The sequence below is a fragment of the Podarcis pityusensis genome (genome assembly GCF_964106645.2).
Source record: "Podarcis pityusensis genome assembly, chromosome: 3".
Lineage (NCBI taxonomy): Eukaryota > Metazoa > Chordata > Lepidosauria > Squamata > Lacertidae > Podarcis > Podarcis pityusensis.
The window spans coordinates 72,618,341-72,639,722 of NC_138026.1; the positions used below are offsets into that span (position 1 = coordinate 72,618,341).

The 21,382-nt window shown below is 42.2% G+C and overlaps 1 protein-coding gene across 5 annotated transcripts in view; it reads right to left on the reverse strand.

Annotated features, from left to right (window-relative positions):
- Positions 1-21,382, reverse strand: part of RPS6KA2 (ribosomal protein S6 kinase A2) — a 181,899-nt gene that overhangs the window by 96,463 nt on the left and 64,054 nt on the right. The window contains exon 1 of one of the 5 annotated variants that reach the window (XM_081000684.1): positions 12,748-13,572. The exons of the other annotated variants lie outside the window; for them this stretch is intronic. Within the exon in view, the coding sequence (XP_080856810.1) occupies positions 12,748-12,846 (99 nt within the window). The 5' untranslated portion in view covers positions 12,847-13,572. Of the gene's footprint in view, positions 1-12,747; positions 13,573-21,382 lie in introns of those variants that run through there. 5 annotated transcript variants of the gene reach the window in all.

The window sequence follows — 21,382 nt, forward strand, 5'->3', positions numbered from 1 at the left end:
ATTTGGGAGTAAATGCCACTGTACTCATAGGACTTCTTTCCAAGTTCTTCTGCAGAGGACCAAGCTGAATGTTAAGACAAAAGAAAGTTTAAATTAAAAATATCGTTAATGAGAAAAAAATTAGTATTCTCATCTGCAACATCTAGAGAAATAAAAGGCCAGAGAAACAGATAGCACCATTAATTTGGCCTCTCCAGAAGAAAGAAAACATAATGGAATGTACTAATTATTGTGGCTGTATTGTTGCATGCAAAATTCTCTCATTGTCTGATTAAATGGTTGTTTAAGATTAAGAAGTGCTTAGAGAATGCGTGTGCAGATTTGCCAAATGAATCCAACTACGTCAGCCATTCTGCCTTATATCTAGTCTATAATTTCAGTGTAACTTATTTAGCCAGTCCTTACACGATGCATTTTTGTATGAGTTCTTTGTAAATCTAAAAGGAAATAAAATGTGTGGTTATATATATATATACTGGTGTGGGTGGGTGGGTGTGTACATATAGTTACAGAACTGGGGGTGTTCCCCTAAATACTAAAATTAATAAATGCTAGGATTTTGGGTTATTGGTGATATGAAGGGAGAATATAAACTGCAAAGGAATTCCCAGGTAGCCTGGCCAAACTAGGGCCATTAAGAGAGCTATTGTGGGTCGTTAACAAGACAGTGGCACTTCTAGCACCAGGTGTGACCAGAGACTGGAGATTTGGAAGGTTGCCAGGGTAACTACTGGGCGGGCAGGGCAAGGGGCTTCTGGGAAGAAAAAAGAGATTCATCTTGGCAAGGGAGAAGGAAGGACTGCCTGCAATAGTTTGGGCCAAGATGTAAGATCTGGACCCCTTCCAGGCAGACTGAAGGTGTAAATATGTGAATAAAACCATTATTTCTTAAAGCACATCAGTCTCCGCCATGTCTTCTATTCTCTAAAGGGACACACGGCTTGGCAGAGAGAGGGATAGGCGCCGGGCTTTTGTAACATGATATATAAGTCTTCTAGTTTTCCCCCTAAGAAGTGAATATCAACAATTCACTTATATGGAAGAAAGTAAAAGTACATGCATCACCCATTTAATCTGCTCCCTGCCCTTAGTGACTCCTTTGACTCTCACAACTGAGAATTAAACCTACTCCTGTTTGCAAAGCCTTGTCTTGAGTTGTTTCTTGATCACACTAGAGCAGGGGTCAGCAAACTTTTTCAGAAGGGGGCCGGTCCACTGTCCCTCAGAGCTTGTAGGGGGCCAAACTATTTGGGGGGGGAATGATGCAAGACCACCACGAGCCCTGGTGGCTGCTTACCTGTGTCTTGCAAGTGGCAGGGGCTGGTGGCGGCAGGACGATGAGTGGCGCACAAAAGGGCTCCAGTGAGGGGCTGCTTAAAATAGCGGCCGCTCGAGCGCTGCTGCTGCTGGCACCAACAAAGCCCAGCCCCCTTCTTCCTCTAGGCAGGGCGGGGAGAAGCCAGGAGGAGGGAGGGAGGAGGCACTGGCGATGGCGCCGTGTGAGGAAGAGGGAGGGAGAGGGAAAGAACACGCACGCTGGCGATCCACACGGCGATTCCTGGACCATCCGCGGGCCGGATCTAGAAACCGATTGGGCCTTGATCCGGCCTGCAGACCTTAGTTTGCTGACCCATGCACTAGAGTATGACAGAATGTTGGCATATATATTAAATAGTATTTTTAAGTACAATATCTGGTTAGGTTTGTTCTGGCGTGTGCCCGACTGCTTCCATTATTGTGGAGCCAGCTGGCGTCTAGCTGCTTTCTGTTCCCAATTGCTGTTTCCTGACATCTTGAGACACCTGTGAGTCATCACAAATGTATCTCCTTTTGGGAAAACAAGCTGGATCATGCCTTTCCTCATGTAAAAAGTGGCCCAGTAAAATGTTGGCCTATACTGGACCCCACATGCTGCTTTATATGCTGCTTTTCACTAGCTTGTATTCCTTTGAGGGTGGCTGGGTCTGGCGCATGTTTGTCTAAATGCAAAAAGGAATTGTGCAATGCAGAACTACACCCAAATCTCCCTCAATTTAAGGTATATATTGTGACCCCTGTGCTGCACTAAACCATTTATCTTGCTTGAGAAGGAAATGACACATGTTTTAGCTATTGTTCTCAGATTTAAATTGGCAACTACTTCTTGCTTCATTTTCCTCTTAGTGTTTGCAAGATTACAGTTTCAGAGTCTGCTGGATTGCAGAGCCAATGTAAACCAGAGTGTAATTCCTTTATCCTGTTACCATCCAAGAAGAAAAATCTTAAATCCACAATTGCGACCATGCTAGCATTTTCTGGCACCAGCAGTTTTGCCAGACACTTTTAAATGGGTGACTTCCAAGGGCCCCCTGTGTGAGCTTCCCCCATCATTGAAAACTAATAGAGAGGGTCTGTTAAAAATCGCTTCTGGTCAGAATGTAAGATTAACAGATATGATGTTGGATTTTAAGAATAACTTGCACGCATTGATAAGTTGTTGTTCAGTTTGTGGCTCCAAGCCAGCAACCTATAGGCTTCTGTTATAATGCTAGTGGTTTCATCAGACCTGCAGCTGTGCTGTAAATACACAGATGCATACTGTGGCAATGTGGTGTTCTAATGTTATGTCAGCACAAGAGATCTCTATGCATGCATGATCTGGTCTACAACATCAACAAAGCTTCTGAAGCCACAGGAACCCACACAATATGGGATATTTCAATTCTGCAGAACAGTACATTTTGATATACACAAATGGTGGGGGGCGGGGTGGCGACTAAAAATTTAAAACCAAATTTACATTTTATTCTAGATGTTCATGGGCTATGTGCCTCGATTTTCTTGTCATTTATTGAGGCCAATTTTGTCAAGTAAATTCTTCATTCATTTTTTCCCCAAAAGCAATCTATTAGGTCTGTCACACCTTGTCTATGTTGTAGTCATGCCTACAACATTTCCCTCTCCTCTCTTAGTTGGCAGCAACAACAAAGTTTATGCAAAGAGATTCAGTATTATAATGCAACAGGGAACATTGATTGTTCCGCTGCAAAGGGGAAAGGTGATTCATAAAATAGGCATTGGTCTTGAACTATGAAACTGGTCTGAGAATAATTTAAAGATCTACATGCAGATACCATTTCATTTATGAATTCTGCCTCTTTTTATATAAATGTACAGCTAATTGCTCGTGAGGATTCCTCACTAAAAAGTAAACAAAAAAGAGCTGCTATATTAGCATTTAGTGAGTTTTCTTTAGAGAAACAAATGTTTACAATGAATGGGAAACAAAATGGGTAAAGAGTAAAATAATAAACAATGCAAGTTTATCCTAGACTTGTTGGGCAGAGATAAGATTGCTATTAAATTCATCTAGGTTGGCCTCATGCAAAAGAGGAGAGAGCTGCTGCACTTTAGAGGGAATTTGAGCAGGTTATCATACAAGTTACACTTGGAAGTTACATGCAACTAAGGTAAAGCAGCCCTGTCCTCTTCTGCAGCTAGCCACCCAAGTCCCTCTGTGCTGGCAGAGGGAGAAACCTATGATTTATTTTTATTATTCATTAGTTATTTTATTTATAACCCTCCTTTCCTCTCCAAGGAGCCCAGGATGGCAAAGAGATCAACAATAAAAAAGAGCAAAAACATTTTACAACAGTTAAAACACAGACAGGAATGTTATGCTGTGTCAAGCCCAGTGAATATATGGTGGAGTTGCACCATGATTTTGCTGGCAGTGCATCATCAGCCAGAACACCAATGAAGGTAGGACATTGTCAACATAAGGAGAAAATGTGGGGCAGAGGAGGAGGGCTAGGGGTGTTGCAGGGAGGGGCAGAGGATAACCATAGGTATAGCCGGGGGAGGGGCAGGTTCCACCCCTCAAATCAAGTAAATAAAGAAAAATACCTTAAAAATAATATATTGACCAATTGTGTCACAGATCTCTCAGTTCTACTCCCCCCCAACATAAAGTCTGCCCCCCCAATAAATCCTGGCTACACCCATGAGGTTAACTTAGCTTGCAAATGAGGTGAGTGGAGGACATTCTAACCACACTGGACCACAGTAGATGCTGTCTCTGTCATCCTCCCTAGAAAGAGTCACAGCTCAGAGGTAGAATACTTGCCAGGGTTCAATCCTCAGCTTCTCCATGTACGGCTGGGGGAAACCCCAGTCAAACCCTGGAGAGTCACTGCAAATGTGGCTCTCAGCAACATTCAAGACATCTTAAAGTGCCTTGCTGTTCTTGTGAGGCACGCAAGAAAACCAACAGCAAATGGTGCTCAGACCCCGTGAGGCCAAATGGGCCAGCCCTCTCCCTCCTCACCCTCTAATCTTGCCCAGGGCAGCGTGAGCAAGGGCCTCCCAGGGATTGGGTGGTTTGAGCATGGGTGCTTCTGGGACAGCAACTCCTCTCCCCATGCCTGGTCTGACTTGCATAGGAGGCCCTTTGGCTGTGCTGCCGTCTCGGAGAGGTAAGCGGGGAACTTATAGTTATTTATACCCCATCTTTTTATCCTGACAGTGAATCAATGTTGGGTTGCTAATGAAAGCACATACATCTGTTTGTGTATTAAATGCTGTTTAACAAATAAACATATTAAATCTATTATTTCTGTATTTAATTATGTAAAGTGTATATTAAACAACATTAACTATATTGCAAACACTTTAATTTACGAAATGGAAATTTAATTCAATTTGTGGCCCTTGGGTTCAGTGTTGAGGTACTCCTGTGGCCCGCTTGGTCTGAAAGGCTGGACTGCCCTGGGCTACAACTTTTATTGGGTTTCCAGGCCACTACTGCTTAAAAGTAAAGAGAAAATAGGCCAACATTTGGGCAACGCTGCCACTTAATCACTGAAAACGATCAGAAATGCAGAATTGGATATACACAGTCGGGTTAAGTCAATTCTGCACTCCAGTTATTTAAACATATCATACATCTATCATAGTGGAATTTATATGATCAGCTCACAGGCCATAAACGAAATGGGAAAATGGAAGCAAACACATTACATTTGCAAGAGCAAGATGCCCATTATGAAAAGATATGTCCAAAATATTTTTTAGACACCCTGGGATTTTTCAGACATTTGAGTTTCAGAATATGTAGGCAGTGTTCCTATAAAAATTAGAAGAATTTTAATTCCCTGACTTGCAAATTTGTTCATGGATTTGGTGTTAGATGTGTATTGAAATTTATTGTTTTGGTTAGACCACAATGCTGAATGAGCATGTCTGTAGTCATATGCATCTGGCTTCCTTTTTGCTTTCTAATTGTCCTGTTTTACTTTTGCTCTAATAGATGCCACAGGGTCTCTCATGCTAAAATAAATTGAATACATTGTGTATATCTGGGCATCATATCATTCAAATGTCTGTGGGTGCCATGCAAGTCAATGTAACAGAGTGAAGTAACTATGTGCTCATTGTTTGGAGTTTTAATTTTTTTACAGTCTTAATGAATGCTGCATTGACATCACCATTAAGACTCTGCAGAAATCAAATAGGGTGGAAGCCAAACAATAATCTGCAGCTTATACTGTAAAACTGTGGAGTAACAGGGAATCATAATGATACTGTCTACTGGCATTCCTCTGCAAAGTTCAGATTTAATTAACATAGGACTGAGCTATGTATTATACCAGCCATATGGCAAATGGCTCAAACTAGGGTTAGAAAATAACTTTTGATTCTCTCCTAACTCCCCAAACATCCCCAGTTCAGAAATATCCAAGCCAAATGTTGGCTTGGTAGAAATTTTTGCCTTGGCTTGTAAAACATTGGCACAGTTTGCCCATTTCTCTTCTTACCCCTTCTCCATGCTTTCACAAACTTACTGAGCTATGAGGTAGGGTTAAAGGAAAAGAACCATAGATGTTAAAACCAAAGGCTGCTTCTAACGCTGTTCTTGCACTCTAAGCTGTTCCAACATGAACTCTGGAAGTTTAGTTTCTTTTATTCCCCCTGACTCATTGACTTGGAAAAATAACAAGATTTCCTAGAATTCAGAACTGTTTCTCAATTCCTCACCCTGCTATGAAGACTTGAGCTTGGTTATCTTCTTTCACTGGTATGCCAATTATTAGGATGAAGTCCATGAAGACAATGGGTTGTTTCCTATCCTGTGCCAGTGGAGATCCACTGGTGCCAATGGGCTTCTGTTTCCTCTCCTCCCAATGTGCACCATCAAAATCCACTCCCAATGGTCTCACAATCTTTCAAAGCCAATTCTGAGGGTGTGCAGGGTGGCTGGAAGGGACAGGAGAGGAAGAAGTTCTGTTGCACACACTGAACTTCTGCCAATGGAGTTGTAGTGCTGAGCATGGCCCAATAACTCCTTTTACGTATCTAAGCAGTTCTGCCACCTTCCTTTGAAAAAATTCAGAGGCACTTGTGTGATTCCAAGTAGGAAGCATTGAAAACAAATCTCCCACAAAGTAGTAGCCAATTTAAAGCTCTGGTTAAGCCAATTTGGAAAATATTGTTATAGACTTTGGATGCCACAGTTTGTGGGTCCAAGACACCCATGTGTCCTAGATTTAGTAAATGTTAGAATTAAGAGAAGGTGCCGGACATTCAATTTAGCATGTTAAAAATAAACCATGTGGTTTTTTGTTTTGTTTTCTAAGCCAGGCTGGCTGCCTGGAGAGATGCACCATTAAAAGAGAACAAAAAATGAGTTATGTCCCATTAAGGAGGCCATTAACCAAGACTCTCTGGGCTGGACAGCAAATGGAGAAAGCCTCTCCCTGAGATGAGAGAGAGAGAGAGATAGCAGAGACAAAAGGCCAGAGTTTCAGAAGGGAAGGGCAGAATTTGAGCGGGTGATGAGGGAGGCAGAAGGAAAAATAGTTGCATTTTGCAAACAGTTTGACAAGCAAACTTTTTCAGCAGGGGGCCGGACCACTGTCCACAGACCTTGTGGGGGGCCAGACTATATTTTGGAGGGGGGGAAATGAACGAATTCCTATGCCCCACAAGTAACTCAGAGATGCATTTTAAATAAAAGCACACATTCTACACATGTAAAAACACCAGGCAGGCCCCACAAATAACCCAGAAATGCATTTTAAATAAAAGGACACATTCTACTCATGAAAAACATGCTGATTTCAGGACCGTCCATGAGCCAGATTTAGAAGGCGATTGGGCCGGATCCAGCCCCCGGGCCTTAGTTTGCCTACCAATGGAGTAGGGACTCTGTATGATGTCTGAACACCATACGATTTGCCATCAGGTCTTAAAACAATATCACTTTTTTAGCTGACCACTGTCTCTGAAGACCTCTACTTCTCCCAATGTTTTCATTAGTCTCAATCACACACATGGTGAACATGACCTGCTTCTCTTCATAATAATAATAATAATAATAATAATAATAATAATAATTTATTATTTATACCCCACCCATCTGGCTGGGTTTCCCCAGCCACTCTGGGCAGCTTCCAACAGAATATTAAAATACAATAATCTATTAAACATTAAAAGCTTCCCTAAGCATAACTTGTTTGTCTGGCAAAGCATACAAGACAGAACAGTATACCTGTTGGGCTGCGTAAAACAGTTTCTGCCTCATGCAAGAGTTCCAGAATCTTTTGAAATAAACCACGGCACCAACTCCTGAACAAATTTTGGAATTAACTGTTGTCTCACAAATTGTAAAGTTTATTCTCCATGGAGGGTCAGGGTCTTTACAAAATACAAAGCCTAATAAAAAAATACCTGTCCAATGTAGCGGTTACTTCTTGCACTATTTGGGTATGACACAGAATGTCAAATTAACCTATTTTTCAATATTCCCTGCACTGTACTTCTCTTGTTGGTCAACCCCACCACCACCACACAATGCCTTGAACTTCTCCACAACTTGTGCATGCTGTTTGAAAGTCACTGTCTCTGTTGCCTTTTCAGCACCAACTGAAGACCTTCCTCTTTCAACAAGCCTTCTAAGTGAAGATCTTTCCCAGTTTGCATCTGTTTTGGAATTGTTTTTAAATGCTTTCATTGTTATATTGCTTCTGTGCCCTGGGCTCCTTTGGGAGGAAGAGTGGGATATTAATTTAACAGACCAACCAACAAACAAAGGATGCAATCCTCCCCATCACCATCACCACCAGTACTCAAAATGGCCAGACTGCTGTTTTGAGGGTCCCACTTGTGATGCTTTGCAGAGACAGAAGGAGTAAAATATCCATTTCAAAATGGCAGGTGCAACTGCTTTTAATGTTTTGGGGTGGAGAAATAATCTCTTCCAAGTCACTCCCAATCTGCCTTTGCTTCCTATTGAGTTTTGATCAACTGACATTTCCTTGCTGTCTATGTAGCTTTGTGAAGGGCTATGCTCTCTGATTAACTGCATTCTTTCAGGAAGCCCTTGGTCTAGAATTCCAAACATCAATCAATTTGAAATGTATTCTTCTTTTTTTAAAACAGCCATCTCTTAGCATTCAGTTTGTTCATGCAGGACCCTATGAAATGAACCAAGTTTCTCCAGGATTCTGAACCCAATGATAGAAGTAGGCCTCTCATAAACAACATCCCTTTCAGGAAAGGGCATCATACTTGGACAGAAGACTCTCCTTCTTGTGTTTGTGTCCCTCTTCAGCAAAGGAAAATGATTTATAAATGTTGCTGGCTTCTTTCCCCATACCATAAAGGATGGAACGCACTTGCACTATTTTTCACTCTTTTTGCAGCTAGGCTAAAGCAAGCAACTCTTTCTTTCCATTCAGCCCATGCTGCAGGATCACGAAAGCTGAGGAGTCTTGGTGCATGGAACAATGCCATTTTCTTTGTCTGGTTTGGAATCCGTAGGTTTAAAACTTAGACTTCTGACACCATGTCACAGAAGGCTTACAGAGAACACCATTCAGGAAGCTAGACAAGAGCTTCATTGTCTCTTAAATGAAAACAGAACAGCAAGAGGAAACTCCCAACTCTACTCAAAAAGAACATAAGAAGAGCCCTGCAGGATCAGGCCAAAGGTCCATCTAGTCCAACATCCTGTTCTTACAGTGACCATCCAGGTGTCTATAGGAAACCCACAAGCAGAAACTGAGCACAACCTCACTTTCCCCACCTGCAATCCCCAGCAATTCAAAGGCAATTGTGGAAGAAGAAAAGAGCCTTTGTGGCTAGTAGCCATTGATAGCCCTATCCTCCATGCGTTTCTCTAACCCTCTTCTGATGTGATCCAAGTTGGGAGCAAATTCAATTGTTTTAACTATGTGCGGTGTGAAGTAGTTTCTTTCATCTGTCCTGAATCTTCCAACATTCAGCTTCACTGGATGCCCATAAGCTCTAGCACTATGAAAAACTACCATCTACCATCCACATTCTCCATGCCATGCATAATTTTGTAAACTTTTTATTATGTCACCTCTTACTTGTGTTTTCTCTAAACTAAAAAGTACCAAACACTGCAACCTTTCCTCACAGGGGAGTCGCACCACCCCCTCGATCAAGTTGGTTGCCCTTTTCTGAACCTTTTCCAACTCAACAATATCCTTTTTGAGGTGAGGCAACCAGAACTGTAGACCACGCATGTCCAAAGTCCGTTTCGGGGGCCTAATCTGGTCCCCGTGGCAGTATATGGCCTGGGGTAAAATCCTAAAAAAAGTTCAGCAACTTCAATCCTAAAGCTCAACAACTTTGGTCGGCCCTCACGCATGTTCACTTAATCAAATCTGGCGCTCATTGAAAAAAGTTTGGGCACTCCTGCATGTAGACAGTATTCCAAATGTGGTTGCACTACAGATTTGTATAGCAGCATTATGATATTGGCAGTTTTAATTTCAATTCCTTTCCTAATAATCCTTACCATGGAATCTGCCCTTTTCACAGCTGATGCACACTGGGTCAACATCTTCATAGAACTACCCACTACAACCCCAAGGACTCATTCCTGGTCAAGACACACCAAGTTCAGACCTCATGAGCTTATGCGTGGAATTAGGATTCATTGCCTCAACTATAACTTTGGACACGTTTGCACTGAATTGCATTTGCCATTTTATCACCTATCCACTCAGCCTATCTTTAATAATGATTTCCAGACATTTTTGCCAGAACAGACATTAAGCTAACCGGACTGTAATTTCTACCCCCCCCCCCCCCATTTTAAAAAAACCAAAACAAAACTAGTGTTACATTAACTACTGTCCAGTCCTCATATATGTAGGATGATCTCAGGAACAAATACAATTAAATTTAGTGCCACCCAGTAACTAAACTATAAGTAATATTAGACACGCATGTCTTCTCATAACTAAGCCCCATTTGAACATGGAACCTTTTCCCTACAAAGAATTGTAGGTGCCGAGGACCTTCTGGCGGTTCTCTCACTGTGAGAAGTGAGGTTACAGGGAACCAGGCAGAGGGCCTTCTCGGCAGTGGCACCTGCCGTGTGGAACACCCTCCCATCAGATGTCAAGGAAATAAGCAACTATCTGACTTTTTAAAGACATCTGAAGGCAGTCCGTTTTAGGGATTTTTTTAATGTTTAATGATGTATTGTGTTTTTAATATTCGGTTGGGAGCCACACAGAGTGCCTGGGGAAACCCAGCCAGATGGGCAGGGTATAACTAAATTATTATTATTATTATTATTATTATTATTATTATTAAACACATTGCTTATCTGTTCCAAATATTTCTATCCCACATTACTATAAAAACGACTGAGAGCAGTGGAGGGTGAGGAATCCACTGCCACATTCTTGCACTTTTTTCTTTTTAAAAAAATCACCTCTTGAACAGCTCTGGTCAGTGACCATAATAAACAGATTCATTCATTCACCTCTTGAACCCTACTGGGTGCTAAAATAGATGACCAATTGTCATTCACTTGCCCTGAATCCATATGGTAGCCTTCTCAGAAGATGTCCACTTCTGAAAACTGCTGGCATTTACTTGGCATCAACTCCATCAAGCAGGTGTCCAACTGGGGCAAAGATGTACGTGCGCCTTGACAGTGAAGAAAGGTGTGAATGGTCATGGTTTCCCTAAGGTAGCTTTTGCATTTTTAACTATGAAGCATGTCAGCATTGCTAAGATCAGCAAAAATTAAAAGGTGCACATTCTGCTTGTTCTGAAAATAGTTTTACATTATTTAATATTGTTAAAAGATCTTTTTGTTCAATACTGACCACTAGGGGTGGGCTTTCCCTGCCTTAACTTTAGCAATCCTTTGTTTTATGTTGTATTTCAATTGCTTTTAAAATGCAGATATATTGTTGTTCTAAGTGGAGAGCCAGAAAGCAGCATCAAGAAAGAACAGAGAAATATGATCCACCCCAGCACAGAAAATTTCAGTGTTCCCACTTCCTTTATCTCTTAATTGCCCTTAAACATCCCCCCCTCCTCTTGACAGTTCAGCATATAGAGACCAGCAAAAGAAAATCCATTTTCAAACAGTGCAACCATTAGCAAGGAACACCTCCATAGAATCAACCACAGTTCCTTAGCAAAACTCTCAGTTGCAGTAGTTGGGATCAAGAGGAATTGGAAAAGCAGAGCAGAAAACCTTTTTAAAGCCACAATCCTGTTTAAGATACAGTGATACCTCGGGTTACATACGCTTCAGGTTACAGACTCCGCTAACCCAGAAATAGTACCTCGGGTTAAGAATTTGCTTCAGGATGAGAACAGAAATCACGCAGCGGCGTGGCAGCAGCGGGAGGCCCCATTAGCTAAAGTGGTACCTCAGGTTAAGAACAGTTTCAGGTTAAGAACGGACCTCCAGAATGAATTAAGTTCTTAACCCGAGGTACCACTGTACACTTATCTTTACCTGGGGGAAAGTCCCACTGAACCTGCTGAGGCATGTACTGGCATGTCTTGTCCAGCTGCAATCCTGTGCATACTCTACTTGGGTCCCTACTAAGTAGGACTTACTCCTGGGCTTTGTGCTGTGGATTTTTTATGCCGTTTGTGCTAACGTATGTGAAACTGGGTCTTAGCAATCTTTACAATCTCTTGTACCAGCTTACACTAGTTGCAAAATGAACAGATGCACCACTGGCTTCAAAGACTGACATGACCCAAAAGGATGGAGATGCTGCCTGCCACTGGACTCGGAAGGCTTCCAAATTCCACAGAAGTCTTATTTATTTCCGCCTGAAGCACAAACCTACCTTAGCCTTACCATGCACAAATAAGAGAGGTCTTGAGGGGACAGCTATCTGTAGACAGGCTAAAACTGCAGCACTGTGGGATCATACGGAGTGGTTAAAAGTCTGGAAGCAGGACTGGGGAGAACTCAGTTCAGCTCTCCACTGGGCCACGAAGCTCACTGGGTGACCTTGGGCCACTCCCAGCCTAACCTACCTCACAAGGTTGTTGTGAGGATTACTTGGGGGCAGGGCAGGAGAACTGCGTGTTCTCCCCGGAGCTCCTTAGAAGGAGGGTGGAATAAAATGAGTAAGAGACCACACCTTTAGGGAAACAGTTGTAAAACTGAGAAAATGGTTTCCCCATGGGGTCTACTTCGTTGGTTCTAACGTTCCCCAACACCACCTTCCACCCTTCAACTGGAAAGTGAAATTACTTTTGATAAACAAATGAAACCATTTTTTTTAAATCACACAGTTTTTCCCTTGTCCTAAGACTCTTGCACCAGCAACGTCACTAGCAAATTCCGCAGCAATGAGCCCAAGAGAGAAAGAGAGAGAGAAAACTATCTTTTGGAACTTGGAACATCGAGCATTTGGTCAGACGTCGGTGAAGTTAAGACCGCGCCGGGTATTATTATTTTTTGGTTACCTCAAATCTACTGAGACTCGAGCTCTTGGAGCGAGACTTCTTGCGGAGGTAGACCGAGAAGAACCTGCGCACTGTGAACTTCTTCATGCTCATTTCCATTGCCCCGGCGTCTGGAAGGGCAGCAGGCAGCGGAGCCGACCGAGGAGCCGCAGTGGCCGCACGCGGCTAGGGCAGCCCGGCACACTCCCGCGTTAGATCCATCCGAGGAGGAGAAGCGGAGGGCGAGCCTTCCTCACTTGGGCAGCCAGGAGAAGGGAGGTCCCTTCGGGGATTCATCCAGTCCCGGGGAGAGAGAGAGAAAGAGAGCTAAGCCCCTCCGAGGCGCATCTCCAGAAGCGCCCCCGCCGCCCGCGGCTCGCTGCCCGGAGCAGATGAAGCGCCTTTTTCGCTCCGCCTCCGCCGCCGGTGTTTACATTTCCTCGCTGCAACTGCGAGCCCAACTCGCTGCCTCTTCGCGCCCCTCCCTCGCCTTCGGTCCCGCTACTACGTCCAATCGGAGCCGGGCTCTTGCTGCCCGCATTATAAGCTCCAAATCCCCAGCCCTTGCAGATGGGAGATAAATATTAAATGTGCCTATTAGTTGTCCTCTTGGTTAAAGCAGGTCTTTTGTCAATTTCCTGGCTCTCCCGGATCGCGCGGTGGAAGCAGGCACCCTGCTGCACTCCACTCCCGCCCTAAGCTGCTTGCAAACTGCAGCAGAGCGAGGGAGAGCTATAATTATCCTGGTCCGATTTGGGAAGAGATGAGCTGCTCGACAAAGGAGATTCTCCTGGGAGATTTCTCCTGTCAGTCAGTCAGTCAGTCAGTCACATCAGGCTGCTGCAGAAGAGATGCAGCTTCCCAAGCCTTTATTTCTAACTGCTGTTGTGAATGTCTTTCCTCCTTTATGACTTTTCTAGAGTTTCAACCAACCCCCACAAAGAAAAAAAAATGGTTCAGTTTTAGAGAGAACACTCAAGACCTTGAAACATCAGATTTCTTCATTTGCCTTGCTACAGAACTAAAAGATTCCATCTGATCTCTACCTACAAGCTCACATTCCAGTACTCACCAGCTGCACACCACCACCTTGACTTTTCAGAACCACAGTTTCACCTTAAATGCACTTAGAGGCACTTAAAAGCCATCCTCTTTAATCATCCTGATAGTCTGCATCGCAGTGATATTAAAGGGATGTTAAAAATGCAAAGGAGTGCCCAAAGGGTTTGGTGGAAGAGCAACACTTTGGGGGGGCCAGCTGACATTTGCATCCCAAGGACCAAGCTCTGAAATGAGTCAGGTACATAAATTATAAAACATTGCTGCTATTATGTTCTTGCGACATTAAATGTCTAAATGAGCACTGGTATCACCAAAGAGCTGTTGCTGTTGCAAAGAAGGGGACCCTGTGGCCCTCCAGATGTCCTTGGATTCTCATTTACATCCTCTCCGACCACTGGTCATGCTGGCTGAGGCTCATGGGAGTTGGAGTCTGGAGGGCCACAGTTTCCGTAATCCAGCAGTAACAGTTGCCAAAATGGCCACTGAATGGGGAACTTGAAGGTTTCTTTTTCTTCTTCTGGAAGCCTATGCTGGCAATTTCTCATGGGAACATTTCTGTCTATCTTAGCTGAAGGGGTAGGGAATTTCTTTAATGTTTTAAAATTTCCAAAGTTCTTCCCCACATTTGTTCCACCAAACTAATATTGCACCTCCCTCTTGCTAATATTCCGTCTCCAGGCTAAAAGGTTACAATATGGAGATGCCTCCTTCCCACACTGACACTGAATTTCTCTGATGACTTATTCATGACTCAGTTGGGATGGTCAGATACATGTAGATGACAACACAACGCTGAAGATAGTTCCCAGAGGCCACTGCCACTGCCACCAATCATTCAGCCTTACAAAGAGGAATGTATCATGTGTGAAAGTTGCTAATCATGTCTTATGACACCTATAGGCACTCCTCTCTGTTGTCTCAGCTGATTATGCTGGTCAACTGTCATTTGCCACCCAGCCAGAAATATGAGAAAAGACAGAAAGATATTTTAAGTTATAGTCTCATGAAACCCCAATACAACTCCCACTTCTTGTCCATCATATTCATGCACCACTTACTGTAAATTCCTGATTACTTCACTTGAGGGCATGGTTAAAGTGTTTGGACAACAGCATGTGTCCATCCTGTCTTAGAATCATGAGATTTTAGAGTCATCTATAGGGGTCATATAGGTTAACTCAATGCAATACAGGAATCACAACTAAGTCTTGTTAAAGAATTCCTGGACAAACTGGCTCCAGCTGTTGAAACAGTAGTTTTAATGCCTCTCTGTGGTCAGAAAGGCACTACAGTCTTTGATCCCATACAATTTAAAACCATCCATTATTTTGCAGTTATTATTATTAATGTACACTTTTGAAGCAGCTTCTACTATTATTTTAATCTGGCAAATCTGATGTGATTTATGACTGAATACAAGTATAATACAAAAAATGGAAATTGTAAATTTGAAGATTTTGCCTATGCAGGAGGATGAAGACTGTTTTATATCCCAGCAAAAGACCTACACAGACTTTATTTGCAGACAATAAAATATACCCAAGGTATACGTAATGGGGTTCCAATCAACAGGGTTCCAATAAACAGGGACAAGCCAAAAATAAATTAAATTGGAAATTGCTTCAATGTAGTTACAGACAAACAATGATTGGAGCAATTTACATTTTAAAAAACTGAGATTAGGGATTCATGCTAGTAACTAATTAATTGACTCCCCTCAGAGGAACTTCTACCACCACAGAAGGAGAGGGGAGAGAAATCAATAAATGGATATGCATAAAGAGAGATATGGGGGGGGGGTCAGGGGTAAATAACATGCTGGCAATTTTAGTACAGAACAGTGTGGCTTCTGGGGAACAGCTACTGCTTGGTGACAGAGCATGTACTTGGCATATAGAAAGTTCAGTCCCTAGCATCTCTAGGTAGGACTTGGAAAGATCTATCTGAAATTCAGGAAAGCTACTTACAGCCAGTGTTGAAGATACTGGGCTAGATTAAGGTTACCAGATTTTTTTCAATGAATCCAGGGACACTTTTCAACTTCAATAGATTTTGTATGGGGAATGATTTGTAAATCCGGGGACTGTCCCCGGGAAATAGGAACATCTGGTGACCTTAGGTTAGATGGACCAGTGGCAGGGTTCAGCATAAGTAGCTTCTGATATCCCTATAAAGATTTTTGATTACAATTCATCAAAATCATTAGAAGACAACCACTGTGAGTGCCTGTGCAATAGAATCCAGGAAGTTTGTATTCAGCAATAAATAACTTACAGCACGATATGATGAATGATGCCTTTCTCAAGATTGTGCAGCAGAAGGCAGTTTGCTTAGTAGTCCTAGAATAGTGCTGACCCCTGCAAGTCAATGGGCAGCATCCAGCAATAGCTTCAGCGTATGGTCATTTAGCTCAGCCTGGCACAATATGCCATGGAGAGCTTACTTTTGCATCACAACTCCATTGTTAAAGTAGAGTCCTGTTTTCAATAGGAAAGTTGTTCTGGGAATTCTCCTACCTCCACTGACGCCTTCAATGTAACGTGGGATTTAAGATTCCTAATAAAAGTGACCTCAGGATGACCATTCCAGATGGGTGATTGTTTCTAAAGTAAACTAATGAAAAGCTCTAGAGCTACAGGCTGGCCAGTTTTATGTTTCTCCAGGCAGAATAGGGGGAAATCAAAGATAACGCCTGCAAAACAAAACAGGAGCTTTCGTTGATTTGTTTTCACTTGGAAGAAGACATGTATGTTCAAGGCAGTTCTCATCTTTGGAGAATGTCACAATTCCATTGATTGGCACCACACCCTGTCTCCATGGCTGATGTCAAGGGTTGAAATCAATCACAGGGTGAGGGGAAGCTGATTAGCAAAAGTTGTTGAAAGTGGTAACTTTTTCCATCAAAAATATTGGGTGTAGTCTTAATCAATCAGGAAAATATTGGCTATAGAGACTACCATTTGATGGATAGCTATAATTAATAACGCTATTAATAAACCACCATGTGCAAATCTTCTAATAAATAAAACTTCTTAGCATTTTATCTGGTGGTGTTTGCAAGGGTCTGTACAGTCACATGTGATATTACTATTAAGGAACAGAATGGAGAAATAGAGAACAACTTCCTGATGGAACAAAACCTGGAAGAGCCATAAGCAATTTGACAATCTTACTGAACTAGAAAACATGGCTAAAAATGATAGAAAGCACACACACATGGTAGTGTGTACAATGCAGTAGAAAGAAGCAGAAGGAAACGCCATTCTATAGTGCATTATTAGAACCTGTTTCCACAATTAGACTGAGGCTCAGATGTGCTCATGAGTATCTGTAGGGTCAGAGGAGAAAAGAGGAGAGCCAGAAAACCTAGAGTGGCATGGCCAGTATGGAAACATGTGAGGATTGCTCCTTCTAGGCATGCCCCAGTCCTAGGCAGATATCCACTGTGTGCCCAAAGGCACACTTAAGACTCTGTACACATGACACATTTTTCTTGGAAAAAATGGAAAGTATTTGTTTTTTCCATGTAGTCCATAAACAATATAGATCTATTGCATATTTTTTGCCCCTGAGAAGCACTTATTGACAAACTGGTTTCATCCCCAAAATAAAATCTTATCGCAGATCAATTCTACATTGTCCTGCAGTGTGTCCATCTGAAAGCAGATGTATGTGGTCCTGGCAATGGAGGGGTGTATCCGCATCTGCCCAATGACATTGTTGTTGGGCGAACACCAAGATCACAAAATGAGGGTTTTCAAATGTGTGATCTTATAAAGGGAAGCGTTTTCAAACACATACCAAGCAACCATGCCCAACTACTTGTCAGGCAAGCAGGATCTACAATCAATCTAGACTGAACAAAGCATGCTGAGGACAAGCATGAATTATTATGGGTTGCGGGGGGGAAACTCCCTCTGCTACAAGCAGAGAAGGGTGCACATATCCTAAGAGTGGGCTCTGGCTGAGAACTGCATTGCTCTAGTACAAGGGGTGGCTACAAGAAGGAGGGAGGGTCTTTTCAGTACTGGCCTAGCAAAGAAAGAGTGTGGGTGATTTAACTTTTGGATATGTATATATTATCACCTTTACTCTGTTTAACTCTTGTTGTATGCCTTTGTTATATTGATGTAAGTTGCCTTGAGATGTTTGTGATTTAAGGCAAGGAATAACAATTGGCTCTCATGATTCAAAAGTGGAGAGCCTCATGTTACCTACTCAGAGATCATATGCAAAAATTTAGATGTAACAATAATTTATTGAATTTATATTCCACCCTTCCTCTCCATAATAGGCTCTCCATAGGCTCTCCGTACACATTCAGGAGCCTGTGAAAAGCAGATCCCCAATGCCTCAGAGAATCCCTAGCTGATGGTTTGCCATTGCAGGAACAACATACATTGCTTTCCCAGCCTTTTTAAAAACAAAATGCCCTAAATTAAACTTTAAAGGGATATTTAAAAGCCACTTTCCACCCACATAAGCCTTGCCTTAAGCATTTTTTGGCAAATGATAACAAGAACACAAATTTACCTGTTTGATTATTATTAAGCATTAAAAATTATCCTACCACAGTGCATTGGAGTTTAGGCCACAATCCTTAGTTCCAAGTATACATGCATAAGATTGGATCGTACATGGTACAGCCTGATAGACAGGACATAAAAAAAGAGACGAGGAAGAGGAAGAGGCAGATACTTATTTGTAAGTCATCTGTAGGCTGAGGCTCACTTATCAGAGAAGTTATGAGGAACAATTCTTTAGGGAAACAGATGCTGATACCGCAGGTGATATTTTAGCAGAGCCCTACCAGATCAGACCAAATGCCCATCTAATTCAGCATCCTGTTCCCACAGTGGCCAACCTGAAACTCTTCCCACATGTGATTTCCAACAATGAATGAATATTCAGAGGCATGTAGCTTCTGATACCTGAGTAGCCATTGATAGTTTTATTTGCCACAAATTTGTCTAATTTATTTTTCATGCCGTCCAAGTTGCTGGCCATCACTATTCATGTTACGTAGTTACTGCAGATAAATCACTTGTGGAGGCAGCCCTTAGGCGTATCCGTATTTCCGTTTTGGTTACACAGAGTGCCTCGCTCATAAAACTGTCAGTTTGATATATCCTGTAGATGCAGGAACTACTGCGTTAAAAGTGCCCACATGCAGATCCTAATTCTGCTCTGTGATGCACCTGCCAGACTGGCACCACACCAAGGAGTAGGAACATCATATACACTTACTTAAGATCTTTCCCCCTATTATTTATGGATTGGAACCTAAGACAACTTGATTCAAAGCAGTTCACAAACGGAAATGCCCCATCCTGGCCCCAGCATCCATTTGTATGTCCTGCTCCCCACCCACTTTTTTAAAAAAAAGGATGACAAAAGAGAATGCAGATTTGAATAAAATTTACACATGCTAATTTACATGTGTAAGTTCAAACTAAAATTTAAATAGAAAATCATACAACTTACCATCATGGGAAAACCTGTGACCCATGCTTAGTCTGCTGTGCCTGCTTAGTCTGCTGTCAGGGTGCTACCTGTTAATGGGCAACATCCAGCCCCCTGGGTCTCCCTCCTTAAGGTTCATTAAACTGGACTTGGACCAGACAGCAGGAGCAGCTTACCTGGTGGGATGCAGTTGCAGCACTAGCCTCCCAGAAGGTGACAGTGAGCTTGGGGCTACACAGGTGTGCTGGCAGGTGCACTGGATTGGCTCTGCTGGTCCACCCTGACCTTGTCTCCCCCTCCCTCATTTCACTTCCAGGGGAGTGCATTGCTGCTGCTTGGCAACACGGCAAATATGGGATGCCTTCAAATAATGGGCTGTCCTTTGAAATGTAGGCTCAAAAGATGGGGGACACTCTTCAACACTGGGGCACAAGAGACTGCTGGAGGCAGGGGAGTCAACTGACCCAAATCAGGCTTGACTTCTAAGATCAATGTTAATGTATGGAATTGCACCCCCTCCCTCCGGTCTCCTTCTCATCTGAGACTTGCAGGAGAATTATCTTCTTTTGGGAGCTATGTGGTCTTAATTATCAAATATTAGTAATATATTTGGCGATTATAAAAAACCACCTTCATCCATCTGTCCTTAGATAGAATCACTGTAGGGGGAAAAAACATGTTCTGACAATCTGGGGTTCTAAATGGGTAGGAGATTTTAAAAGGGATTGTGGTAGTTGAAATCCAATCAGTCAACGGTCTCCATACTCATCTCAAGTAACCATGATAACCACATATGCTCCAATTTATTCAATTTATCACAGACCTATTTCTGTCCACTTAGAAAGGACTTATATATATATATTTTGATTCAATAAAAACGCAGAGGAGATTTCAACATCTGCTACATGTCTGCCTCATCATCCAACTAGCTGGAGAAATAGATTGGAAAGAATATAGAGCAGAATATTAAAAAAAACCTGGTGTCTGATTACTTTGCCTAGCATTGTACTAGTGTGGAAAGACCTGACAAGAAACCACATTGAGTTTTTGACAGTCTCTGACATCTTTTCCGATGAATTAAGTATACCCTTGGTAATTTCACAGGTGGAACAAAAATTTGATTTGTGCAACCATTCGACAGTGTAACTTTAAATAAGTACGTAGATCATGTGCAGTGTGAGGTTTTTTGTATCGTTTCTTCTGGCAATAGAGATGCAATGTTGACTTTGCTGCAGAGTGATATCCTACCTTGTTGCACTGTGAAAACAACAATAAAAACAGCAGTAGATGCCCTGTTGGCTGGGGCTGATGGGAAGTGTAGGTAAAAACAACTGGAGAGAAGCAAGATGAAGAAAGCTGCTCTATAGCATAATTCATTGTATACATTAGAAATGACCAACAGGAAGAATATTGCATTCAAGAGTTAGAATGCTTCTGTTTACCAGCGTACTCAGGAATAGGTTGCCAACTGACTAGGAAAACACTGCCTGACCTACCTGTTATACAGTTTGGGTTTCTATGGCGGCTTCTTCATTCACAAAATGGCATATTTTCCTTTCTTGAAATTTTATAATTAAGCATGGTTTAATTTCAAAACACACACACACACTACATTTTTGTACTGCAGAATTTATTGTACAGTGTTCAAGTTAGCTTTTTTGTTTTCTTTTGTTAAAGTAAGAGTTTCGTTACTCAGAAACAGGTAAGGGCTTGTTATAACAATACCTGTGCAATTTTGGAATGGAACACCAGAATCTCTTTTTGAAGCCATCTGTAGATAAACTGTAATTAATGAGGTTCTCTTTTGTAAGGTTGATGAAGAACAATAGGTTACCTTACTGAAAAAAAATTCTTCTGAAATTTATTAATGTTTGTAGACACAAGATGGGCCACAATCCAGCACACTGTTAGAATGTCTAAGGCCATCATTCACAAGCACACTCATCTAGAAACCAAGTCCCATTTAAATCAATGGGACTTACTTATGAGCAAAGATGCTTAGGTGAATGCTGTAACTCTCAGCTGGATTATAATCTTGGTTGTGGGGTTTTTTTTTAATTCTGAGGAACACCTGCCTAATATTTTGGGAGAAAATTTGACTCCAAAATAATCACCATAAGATTAAGGCTAC